General features: G+C 49.3%; 4 protein-coding genes across 4 annotated transcripts; 2 read left to right on the forward strand and 2 right to left on the reverse strand.

Annotated features, from left to right (window-relative positions):
* Window positions 1-609: 609 nt before the first annotated feature.
* On the reverse strand, window positions 610-879 carry PHYSODRAFT_385064 (hypothetical protein; the record flags this gene model as incomplete). The annotated part of the gene is made up of 1 exon (XM_009519291.1): window positions 610-879. A coding segment is annotated over one exon (270 nt), but the record flags the coding sequence as incomplete, so codon positions are not given.
* Window positions 880-7,635: 6,756 nt separating this feature from the next.
* PHYSODRAFT_263827 (hypothetical protein) lies at window positions 7,636-8,037 on the reverse strand (the record flags this gene model as incomplete). Its single annotated transcript, XM_009519292.1, has 2 exons — window positions 7,636-7,948; window positions 8,012-8,037. 2 exons carry the CDS (start codon window positions 8,035-8,037, stop codon window positions 7,636-7,638), a joined length of 339 nt encoding a protein of 112 aa, XP_009517587.1.
* Window positions 8,038-8,261: 224 nt separating this feature from the next.
* On the forward strand, window positions 8,262-8,915 carry PHYSODRAFT_470850 (hypothetical protein; the record flags this gene model as incomplete). The annotated part of the gene is made up of 2 exons (XM_009519293.1): window positions 8,262-8,615; window positions 8,715-8,915. Coding segments are annotated over 2 exons (555 nt in total), but the record flags the coding sequence as incomplete, so codon positions are not given.
* Window positions 8,916-9,602: 687 nt separating this feature from the next.
* PHYSODRAFT_419271 (hypothetical protein) lies at window positions 9,603-10,073 on the forward strand (the record flags this gene model as incomplete). The annotated part of the gene is made up of 1 exon (XM_009519294.1): window positions 9,603-10,073. A coding segment is annotated over one exon (471 nt), but the record flags the coding sequence as incomplete, so codon positions are not given.
* Between the last annotated feature and the right edge of the window lie 2,295 nt (window positions 10,074-12,368).

A 12,368-nucleotide genomic window follows, 5' to 3' on the forward strand; every position in this document is an offset into this window, starting at 1 on the left:
CCACTTCGGCAGGGCGTCCGTATCCCATTTCACTACCGGGATGCTGCCATACTAGTCTGTACTTATACAAGTATACAATTGTCAAGTGGAATCATTTATCAAGGAAATTATATCAGTGCGTTATACAGGTGCGCTATAGCGTTTAGAAGGTTATAAGATTTCTGATATGTATGCACATTACGGTAGTACTGCTAAGTATTGGACGAAGCAACTTGGCTAGCGTAAGAAGAAGATCAGAGCTGCAGCCATCGAATTGGGCTACTGACGACGCTGGCGGAGACGGTGACGACGTGCAGCAGCATCAGCAGCCGTGGCTTCATTATCAGCAGCAACAGCATTATCAGCAGCAACATCAGCACCAGTAGCAGCAGCTACAGCAGCAGCAGCATTAGCAGCAGTAGCAGCATCATCATCAGCAGCACGAGCGTCAGCAGCAGCAGCACGAGCAGCAGTTACAGCAGCAGCAGCAGCAGCAGCATTAGGAGCATGGGCAGCAGTAGCACGCTGAGTATCCGCATTAGCAGCAGCCTCGGCAGCAGTATTAGCAGCAGCCCGCGCCTGTGCAGCCTCCTCCTGTGCAAGGCACACTCGCTTCAGTTGAATGATCGGGTTTACAACGTTGAAGAGGTTGAAGCGAACGATATCGTTGAAGCCAGCAGGGAGAACACCACCGCGAGGAATTCCCAGCAAGCGCCGAGCGTCAAACTGCACGAAGGTGTCGTCATCGATGGGTGCGTGCTGCATACCAGGATTCTCAAATTGCCCGTCCACGATGGAGTCCAAGCGGTACTGACGAACGATCAGTTTCGGGCTAACACGGATGCAGAGAACGTATTCCACGCCGGGGCATTGCCGCCACGCATCAGCCTTCTCGTTCAAGGTAGCAAGACTTTTGTGAGCAGCTTGCCCCCGTTGGCCAGCTTGTCCGCGCTGCCTCTGCTGTCCAGCTTGCCCCCGTTGCCCAGCTTGTCCGCGCTGCCTCTGCTGTCCAGCTTGCCCTTGATGTCCAGCCTGCCCTTGTTGTCCAGCCTGCCCTTGTTGTCCAGCCTCCAGCCTGCCCTTGTTGTCCAGCCTGCCCTTGTTGTGGTATAGGGCGCCCCCATTCTTGAGACACCCCAATCTCCACTTTCAGCGTGTGAAAGTTTTCCCAGGTAAATCCCTCTGGAAGATCCACGCCAGGAAGGTAAGAAGAAGGACCGAAGCTAGCGTCTGGCTCGAGGTTGGCTAGTAGATCGTTAATGTCGTTCGGCAAGGTCGGGCGTCTGCCGACATATGCCGCTCCATAATGGTCCAAGTGAGTATCACTTGTCCCAGTTGCTTCGGTAATCGCTTTTCGGACGCCTTTGACAAGGTTTTCGTGCAGAGTGCCCGATAGCTCGACGATGAAGACCCTGTTGTCCCACCACGCCATCCAGCGCGACGCCAGCGCTTGCCGCCCAGACTGGACGTAGCGACTCCAGTCGTCTCGGGTCGCCTCACACAGCTCAAACGGGGCCCCATCGCTGCCGTCTGGAGGGTTCAGCTTGTTCTCCATGCGGGCTTTATCCAGCTTGCCCACGGCGTTATTGATTCGGCGAACACTCCAGCTCCGCATGGGTAGTGCCTCAGTTGACCAGGAGTCGCTCCGAACTGCCACACTCATCTCAGCGGCGGGTCGCAGACGTGAGAGAGCAGCCGGATGGAGAGAAAGCGACGTTGCAGTTCCTGAAGTTGACGGAAGAGTGCGAAGTCGAGAGGAAGTCGAATAGTGATTGAGGTGAGGTCAATGCGCATTGCGCAGCCTGTTCCTCAACTCACGCCCCATGCCGTGCTGATGGCCAGAGGCGATGCCTGATTTGATGTCCCGAGGCGATGTCAGGCTTCAACGTACAACGGTCGACAATGAGTGCCGTAGTCGCCGCGCCGCCATGGCCAATGTGGCACCAGCTTCGTTTCTGTTGCTCCGACAGGAGCTTTGGCGGCTTCTGCGTTGCTTCTGAGCTCTACACTGTATTCGGTTTGGGATCTGGTACTGATCTGGCAAACATGCTGTAGACTTCCCGAGGACGGCTAAGAAATCCACAGAAATACAAGATAATCCACAGCGATCGTCTTAATAATCCACAGAGTTGCAAGGTCAGTCCACACGAGATGGTGACAATCCACAGAACCTGGGGATAATCCACAGCTCAATAAGCAAATCCAAGAGTCAATCCACAAGATGCAGGATGCCTAGTCAATGACTATTCAATGACAATGACTAGTCAATGACAAATTCAATGACTAGTCAATGACAATGACTAGTCAATGACAAAATGACTAGTCAATGTTAATGGCTAGTCAATGACAATGACTAGTCATTGACTAGGCATCAATGACTAAGCATCCTGCATCTTGTGGATTGACTCTTGGATTTGCTTATTGAGTGTGGATTATCCCCAGGTTCTGTGGATTGTCACCATCTCGTGTGGACTGACCTTGCAACTCTGTGGATTATTAAGACGATCGCTGTGGATTATCTAGGATGCCTAGTCAATGACTAGGCATCAATGACTAGGCATCCTGCATCTTGTGGATTGACTCTTGGATTTGCTTGACAAGTAGTCAACAGCTATTTAAGCCAATCAGCATCCTTTCATAGCTAGTTATTTGATCCAATCAGAATCTCTCTCTATCGGTGTGACCACTAAATGCGATTCAACTTCAATCATTGAAGTACCATGCTGTTGCTGTTACTAGCTGAGCGCCGCCGCTACGCGGCGGTAGTTATGTGGTTAGTTGCAGTAGATAGGGCCGCCCACCCCCGCTTCGCTCCGGTGGGCTTTTATCCATTTCAAATGTTATTCATTTCGATTGTGTGCATGTAAGAGTTTTTTTTGGTGACGGAAGTACTCTTAGTAACGTTACGTGGCTGCTATCAGCTTAAAAAAACTATTCCCACGTCGGAGTGACTATGGGTAGATGCATGTTGCAGGGTAAAACATTCTCACTTGTACGGCGTGCCAAATGAAGTCTACGTACGTGCTTTTCTTGAGTTTGTCATGCAACCATAGCTCTCTGTTATTTAGTTTGCAATCTACTAAGTATGTTTTATTATAATACCGAGTATACAACGTCGCTTCAGCCTTTCGTTTGGCCCGTAATGTCTTTGGAGCTGCGAGGTGCACAAACTTCTACGTAACCTGCTTCAACACTCATTTTTTTAATGTGGCTATCAGTTTATTATTCTACTACACAGCAAACATTAGCATTTTAGCGTCTGTCTGCATTTGTAGTAGCTAAGACATTGAAAGTAAGAACCTTGCATCGCGTAACTATGAATTCACTTTTGCGTTATGCTAATACAGTTTCCCACAATAACATGGTTAGAGAGGGAATCTCAGCGTAAACTATGATAAAAAGTTCCCGCTCAGTGAATGTCATAATATCTACTGTACTACCCCACTAAGGCATAATCCTACCGCTACATACTGTACCTTAAAACTATACGAAACACGCTCAAGCAAGAGTAACGAAAAATCGCCCCAAGATGAAGCCGCTGTAGCTATAATATATCCATCCCTCAAGTATTACAGTAAAAATATGTTATGCGTGTCAGTAACAATTTCGTCCGCTACATGTACTCGCACTGCTATATATTACTACGCACTGCTTTGCTTATTACAAACAGTCGCCGCTTACTACATGTTGATATCGCTAACTACGCGGCGAGCCATATCTATATCGTAGTATGTATTTATGTTAAACCAATTTCGCTTCAGTGTATTTATTATAAGTCGTACGGCAAGCGAAGCTATCGTTGCTACTCCGCGGTGGGCCTATTTTAATTAATAGTAGGAGTTAGCAAAATAGCCAAGTACCGCAGCAGCTATAAGGTGTCTACATAAGTATAGTAAAGCGAGGCTGAGCATGATGGAAATATCGATCACCCCCCTTCAGACTCCCTTGTACTGCATGTACTCGCCCGGCTATCGCTTAGTACGCGCTGCCATCGCTTGCTATGCGCTATCATCCCTTACTATGTGTTTATATTATACCAACCTCGCTACAGTGCTATTCTACTAAGTAGTAGGGCTGACCCAGTTTATCCCTTCCATAACGTACTACATACTCGCACTGTAAGTAGGTATTATATCATTGGGTGAGCCCCGCTATCGCTGCTACTGCTCATTAATATCGTAAAGGTTGGTAATAATAGTATGTGGCCTTAGCGGCACAGCGGGGGTAATATGGTCGCCCGCGTTCCGCTCGCCTCGTCGGCTCGCTGCACTACTTGCAGTGTTATTAGTATCCGCTACATGTACTCGCACTGCTATATATTACTACGCACTGCTTTGCTTATTACAAACAGTCGCCGCTTACTACATGTTGATATCGCTAACTACGCGGCGAGCCATATCTATATCGTAGTATGTATTTATGTTAAACCAATTTCGCTTCAGTGTATTTATTATAAGTCGTACGGCAAGCGAAGCTATCGTTGCTACTCCGCGGTGGGCCTATTTTAATTAATAGTAGGAGTTAGCAAAATAGCCAAGTACCGCAGCAGCTATAAGGTGTCTACATAAGTATAGTAAAGCGAGGCTGAGCATGATGGAAATATCGATCACCCCCCTTCAGACTCCCTTGTACTGCATGTACTCGCCCGGCTATCGCTTAGTACGCGCTGCCATCGCTTGCTATGCGCTATCATCCCTTACTATGTGTTTATATTATACCAACCTCGCTACAGTGCTATTCTACTAAGTAGTAGGGCTGACCCAGTTTATCCCTTCCATAACGTACTACATACTCGCACTGTAAGTAGGTATTATATCATTGGGTGAGCCCCGCTATCGCTGCTACTGCTCATTAATATCGTAAAGGTTGGTAATAATAGTATGTGGCCTTAGCGGCACAGCGGGGGTAATATGGTCGCCCGCGTTCCGCTCGCCTCGTCGGCTCGCTGCACTACTTGCAGTGTTATTAGTATCCGCTACATGTACTCGCACTGCTATATATTACTACGCACTGCTTTGCTTATTACAAACAGTCGCCGCTTACTACATGTTGATATCGCTAACTACGCGGCGAGCCATATCTATATCGTAGTATGTATTTATGTTAAACCAATTTCGCTTCAGTGTATTTATTATAAGTCGTACGGCAAGCGAAGCTATCGTTGCTACTCCGCGGTGGGCCTATTTTAATTAATAGTAGGAGTTAGCAAAATAGCCAAGTACCGCAGCAGCTATAAGGTGTCTACATAAGTATAGTAAAGCGAGGCTGAGCATGATGGAAATATCGATCACCCCCCTTCAGACTCCCTTGTACTGCATGTACTCGCCCGGCTATCGCTTAGTACGCGCTGCCATCGCTTGCTATGCGCTATCATCCCTTACTATGTGTTTATATTATACCAACCTCGCTACAGTGCTATTCTACTAAGTAGTAGGGCTGACCCAGTTTATCCCTTCCATAACGTACTACATACTCGCACTGTAAGTAGGTATTATATCATTGGGTGAGCCCCGCTATCGCTGCTACTGCTCATTAATATCGTAAAGGTTGGTAATAATAGTATGTGGCCTTAGCGGCACAGCGGGGGTAATATGGTCGCCCGCGTTCCGCTCGCCTCGTCGGCTCGCTGCACTACTTGCAGTGTTATTAGTAATTATATAGTAGGGCGGGCCGGGCGGCCCGCTAGAACGCACGCGGGTGCCGCCTTCGCTTCGCTCGGCAGCTTGTAATGGGGCCGCCTTCGCTTCGCTCGGCAGCTTGTAATGGGGCCGCCTTCGCTTAGCTCGGCAGCAAATCGTATTTAGAGGGATTCGTACTTAGTGAATAAGCGTGACGATTTTGATACCGACCGACGGACAATGACGCTCTGATTGATTCTTAGGATTGAGCGCGAGGGTAGCAGCAGAAACCAAGTTCCTCAGGCAGAATCATTTGGCCTTGACATCGCACTTCTAATACACTTTATTTTGCTACCTAATTCGCTATATTGGTGGAGCTGGAGCTCGAAACCCGCAAAAGTACAATGAGAAGAAGTTGAACAAATGCAGTGATTCGCCTTGCTGGCGGCAGACTCGAGCTTCGTTCGACACCGCAGATGACCGTGGTGTAGTGCGCAGCAGCGAGCTGAATTATTTACGCCTTGTTCGAGCTACTAACTCTCTAAATTGACGTGTATACGCTGTTCGTAGGGCTGCTCGATGCAGCAGCTCGAGCTGTCTCCGGCTGCCTCTCTCGATTGAGCGCGTTCCTGTCGTGGGCTGCAGGTCCGTTTTGATAGCCTGTCGTAAGGCCCATGTTTAGCAGCATGGTTGGCCTGCTAACTCTCAGTATGAACGTACCTACGCTCTTTTAAAGAGGTTCTGAAGCCGACAGCAGTACACAGAGATGCCCGCGGAGCTCAAGAGCATCATCATGGGGGTGCGCAGCGATAGTGGGGCGTCGCCGTTTGCCTACGCAGAGTCGCGCTACCACTCGCTGTCGGCGTGGGGCTAGCAGCTCGAGCGCAGGGTGCTCTAGCCGCAAGATCATCGAATATTAGAACTCGAATAATGAGCAATACAATACCAGATCATGTAAGCATTCGCTTAGGCATTAAATTTATGCGGCGCATATATCTAGGTATTCCGCATGGCCCGCAAAGACTTTCATCAATCGTCGCAAGCCCCCGCCATTCTGTCCAAGTGGTCCCTCAAGATGAATACAGCAAAGACAGAGCACACAGTTGTTCATCGCAGCCTCGCGGCCCAGTCAAACCGTACGGACCGCGCCAAGGAAGAAACGTGGCGCAACACGCGCAAACTCGGATCTCTACTCGGCGACGCCGAAGATGTCTCCCGTCGGAAAACTCTTGCGACCGCAGCGCTCCACCGGGTGTGGAAACTCTGGTTGCGACCGACAAAGACCAAGGAAGCTACTCGTATCCGCCTCTACAACAGCTTCGTCCTGCCAATCTTGCTCAACAACTGCGGCACATGGGCCCTAACACGCGCCGACCTGCTCGGCCTTGAAGCTTTTCACCGTCAACAACTGCGCACAGTCATCGGCCGCAAGTACCCGTAGTCCATTACAACGACCAGACTCTACGAGCGCACAGGCACCGAGCCTCTTCGATACCATATCCTTCGGACTCGATGGAGACTGTTCGGCCACATTCTACGACGACCACCGACGATTCCAGCATACAGATACATGCTGAACTACTTTGGCCCTAGCACCAGTGGTGGATGGAAAGGTAGGCGGAGACTGACACTCCCCATGGTCCTCGACGCTGACCTACAGACGCTTTCGTCTGATCACCGACTCCAACAAGCCGCTGACCACTTCCTACTTCGCCTCTGCGCGGAAGACCGATCCGGCTGGAGACATCTCACTGGCAGACTCCTCGGCTGCACGCCTACCGACTGAGAGATATCAAGCCACAACATGAGAGATAGCACGAGAGAGAGAAACCCGACGCATGCGGATGTTCGACCTACCACACGTAGAGAAGACTGCTCGCGTAACGCGTTTACAATACAATAAGGATTATGGTACATGAACGACCCTAAGCGTTTATCTAGCTGTAGCTCTACCGGTTCATCCGTCCGCTCGGGGCCAGGCTGAGCAGCCTGTCCTGCAGCAAGCGGGCGAACGGCGCAACTCCTACGACTCGTAGAATTACGAGTCGATGACCTTGGCCACGAACATCTCGCAGAACGCGTCGAGCGCGCGTGACGCGTTGGCTTTGAGCGGCGAGCCCGTGAACATGATGCCGAGCGACCATTTGCTGGCCGAGAGCTCACCGTACGCCTCCTGGTGCACCACCTTCGCCACCGTCGCACCAAGTCGTAGGCGGCCGGGCAGCACCTTGCCCGCTCTGAGCCTGAAGTCGCCAACCTTGCACACGATGCCGCAGTTCTTGCGCTGCTTCTCCTCCTCACTGACGTCCACGTCTAGCGTGCGCAGGTGCTGCTGCCAAATGCACGGGAAGCTGTTAGAATGAGGTTCCCGAGAGACCGTAAAGGCTCTGTAAAGGCTTGAGGGTAAAGTGTACCCGCTGGCATTATGGCGCTCTCCCATTGGTTAAGGGAGAACCAATCATAGGACTACATAACTAGCCAATCTGGGGGCGCCCTGTTGGCGACCGCTCGTGCGATGATGTTTGACGGCATTCGGAGAGAGCTCACTTCTCCTTTTGCCAACGACTGAGCACTAGTCTAATAGAGGGCATTAAGAGATAAATAAAGCTTAAGTTTGACCAACCAAAACTGAGTTTTAACATTTCAAGTACTGAGTGCTCGAAGATGGTCAAGGACACCCAAGTTCCCTTCGCGGGCCTTAAGTTCAATGGGAACCCAAACGACTTCCAGCGATGGAAAGACGCCGTGGTCGCACATCTCGTGAGCAAGTCCAACAGCCGCAAGATCTCTGAGATTCAAGCCGGAAGGGCTGCGCCCCGTCACGGGTTCCAGGATTTGCTCCTGCGTCCTGCCCATATCGCAGATCCGGGACCAGATGCTACGGGTGATGCTCGCAATCAACATGAGTATGAGGTGGCTCTGCTGGACGAAGTGGATTCCTACATCAGCGACATGTTCAACCGGACCCTGCCTCATACATACATGAATCAACTGAGTACGCCACTCTCCGCACAAACGGTTGCGGCGTTTTGGGCGCAACTTGAGGTCGACCTTGGGAAAAGCAACGCCATGGGCATGGTGGAGTTGATCATGGAATTTGAGAAAACCATGACTGAGGACTTCAAATCCGTGGCCGAACTCTTTCAGAAGTTGCGCAACGTGAGAAACCGGCTGAACCGCCAAGGGCAAGAAACGCTGCGTGTGCACTTGCTGCCAAGTCAGCTGATGATTGGGAAGGTGCTTGCGATGCTACCGGGCCATCTTTGGGGACCTAGCGTCACATTCTCGCAGGAGGAATTCACCCTGGAGAAAATTGAGACCAAGTTGAAGTCAATCTTCGGCAACAAGAGTAAGGCCGAGATTCAGGCGATGGGCAAGACGTCTCAGTGCCCGATTGAGATTCCGGTCAACTACGCTGCCAGAGGAATGGCTGGCCCAAAGAAGGGACCGATGAAGAAGTCCGGCAAACGCAAAACGATGATGCTGCCGACGGATGATGAGCAAGCGAACACCTGCTTCTACTGCAAAGGCGTGCACAACGACAAGAACGGGAGTGGGCCCCACTTCAAGAAGGACTGTCCTATGAGAAAGGAGGATATGGCCAAGGGCGTCGGTCGAAAAGACATCTTCAGCGAGCCTCGCCTGCTCAAAGTGAGGAAGACGGACCATGCACGTGCGCAAAAGGTGCAACCGGCTCCCAAGAGGAAGGAGATCCCGGTGGATGCTACAGTCCTTCAACGCCTCAACATCAACAAGCCGAAGGCGAATGAGGATCTGCCGAAGGAAAAGGCGGAAAAGGATCAACCCAAGGATGAAGATGAGGATGAGCCGATGGCGAGCGACACTGCGGTCACGCCGACGGTAAGTCCTAAATCTCCGGTGGTGTCCAGCTCTGCAGAGAGCGGCAGTGAGGACGACATTGACGAGTTCGACGGTAAGACTGTCGTGCCTGCCAACAGCGTCAAGGTCACAGCCGCCGCTGAGGAATTGGAAGAAAAGGCGAAAGCCTTCGAAGATACGGTAAGCCGACTGTATTCCTTTTTATTAGTGCCTATCACTGAGCTAACGGGCAACTCATGGGTTTTGGATACAGGATGCGGATATGGATTGACTGCAAGCGAGTCGGTCTTCGTGACCAAGCAGCCCAACTCAGACTACGTTTTTACATTTGGCCAGGGCTCTAAACTGAGAAATACATTTGTTGGTACTGTTAAGTTGTTTTTGATGAGTCCAACAGGAGTTAAGTCAGTACAGTTTAGTGATATAGCACTAGTACCACATGCTAAGTCAAATATCTTAAGTGAGTTTTGGCTAAAAAGGGCAGGTTATCAGATTGTGGCAAGTAACAGCGGACTGTACAAGTTCATACTTTGGAAGCACAAGTTAATATTTGTAGCAAAGTCTTTCAATGGGGCATACTATGTGCAAGCCTGCACTACAAAAGAAAGACAGAGAATGTGTAATGCTGTTCAATTAAGCCATTGACTATGCCAAGCCTAACCAAAATTTAGAGCCTAATGAGAGAATGGCATGTGCGTCTAGGACACGTAAATAAGGATAAACTGATTGAGATAATGAGTAACCAGCTTGTAAAAGGAATACCGTATATTGAGGGCTCTAAGCTAAGACGAATAAACTTCTTCTGCTCCACTTGTGCAGAAATGAAGATGAGAAGAATGTCATACCGAAATCTGAAGGGTTCCAGAGATGAACAACCTATTAGTACCATCCACATGGATACAAACGGACCCATGAAAACAATGGGAGTCTATGGAACTGTTGGGAACCATTAGATACTTCTTGAGCATCACTGACGACCAAACATCCTGGCGCTGGACCTATGTGTTGCGCAACAAAGGGGAAGTCAATGACAAAGTTAAGACGTTGCTTCTCGAGTTAGAGAGAGAAGGCAAGTTTAAATTCCGACGCATAAGGTCAGATGGAGGAACCGAGTTTGTGAACCAAGCTTTTAAAAGCTTTTGCAAGAGCAAGGGGATCAAATTTCAAAAGTCAAACGCATACTGCCCAGAGGAAAATGGAGCGGCAGAACGCGATCACCAAACTAAGATGAGCAAAGTGCGCTGTGCACTAAAAGATGCTGAGATGGCTGATCGTTGGTGGCCAGAAGCACTGATGTACATGACCTATGTGCAAAACAGAATGCCTATGAGTCGTCTGGGTAATAAGACCCCATACGAAATGGTGCACGGTAAACCACCAGACATAAGTGACCTTCACATTTGGGGAAGTATATGCTTTGCGCATGTACCTAAAGAGCGAAGACAAGATAAGAAATTATCTGCACGAGGGATAAAGTGCAGATTCTTGGGAATATCGGACGAGTACAAGAGTTACCGGCTTTTGGATGTGTACAACAACCGGTCCATATACTCAAGGCACGTAATGTTCGACACACAACACGGGGCTGATATAGTGTTGCGTGCATTTGGAAAGGAACAAAATGAGGAGAATACAGACTCTACCCCACCAATGGGAGAGGCTGCACCAGGCTCAGGGCCAACCCGAGCTGTGGGAGAACCCGATACAGAACAAGTGTCTGACCAAACAGTGGGAGCACATAAGCAAAAGCGAGGGTTAGTAGAGGCAGTGGGAGCCAAGCCGGCTAAAAGATCACGCCGTGAAACACGAAAACCTGCTAAATTTGGGGATTATGTGTGCTACCAAACCCACATGGACAAAGTTAATGGCCTGGAAATTCTCCAGAATAAGATACCAATACCCCGCAACCTTAAGGGAGCATTGCGAGGACCACATAGGAAAGAGTGGAGACGTGCACTTGATCTTGAGTATGATTCCCTAATAGACAACGGCACTTGGAAGCTAGTAAAGCTGCCACCTGGGAGAAAGACACTACCGTGTCATTGGGTACTTGTGGTAAAATACCATGCTGATGGAGTAATAGAACGCTTTAAAGCGCGACTTGTTGCTCAAGGAAATCATCAAGAGTTTGGAGTTGATGTAGACGAGGTATACGCCCCAGTGGCGAGGTTTGAGTCCTTACGCCTTGTCTTAGCAATTGGCACCATTCTAGATTGCTATATCCACCAGATGGATGTTCACACAGCATTCTTGAATGGAACCATGGATGGAGACCAGCGCATATATGAGACAACCTCCGGGCTATCATGCACCAGGGAAGGAGGGCTATGTGTGTGAGCTGCGGAAAAGCATCTATGGGTTGAAGCAGGCTCCTAGAATTTGGTATCAGGTGCTGCATAAAGTTCTCACATCAATGGGTTTTGTACGTTGTGATAAGGAGTTTTGCATCTACGTACAAAAAGTGGGAGATGATTGGGTCATCATCGTGGTATATGTCGATGACCTGACGATCATGTCGAAAAGTATGCGACTGATCAACAAAGTCAAAGCGGAACTATCTATGAGATTTAAGATGAAAGACTTGGGAGATGTCCACTACATCCTCAAAATGGAAGTCCGCAGAAACAGAGAAGAACGGACAATGTCCATCTCTCAACATCAGTATATATTGGAACTACTGAAGAAGTATAACATTGAGAACAGCTCAGCTGTAGCGACACCTCAGATTACAGGTCTTGAGTTAGAACCTGAAACTAAGATGACTGCGGATGAGATAGCAGTTCAGAATTTCGATTACAGAGGTTTGGTTGGGTCGCAGCAATACCTAGTGAGAGGTACTAGACCAGATATTGCTAATGCAGTGAGGGAATTGAGCAAGTATTTGTCCTGCTACAATAAAACCCATTGGGAAGCAGCTAGGAGAGTACTGAA

This window comes from Phytophthora sojae (assembly GCF_000149755.1).
Source record: "Phytophthora sojae unplaced genomic scaffold PHYSOscaffold_1, whole genome shotgun sequence".
Classification (NCBI taxonomy): Eukaryota; Oomycota; class Peronosporomycetes; order Peronosporales; family Peronosporaceae; genus Phytophthora; species Phytophthora sojae.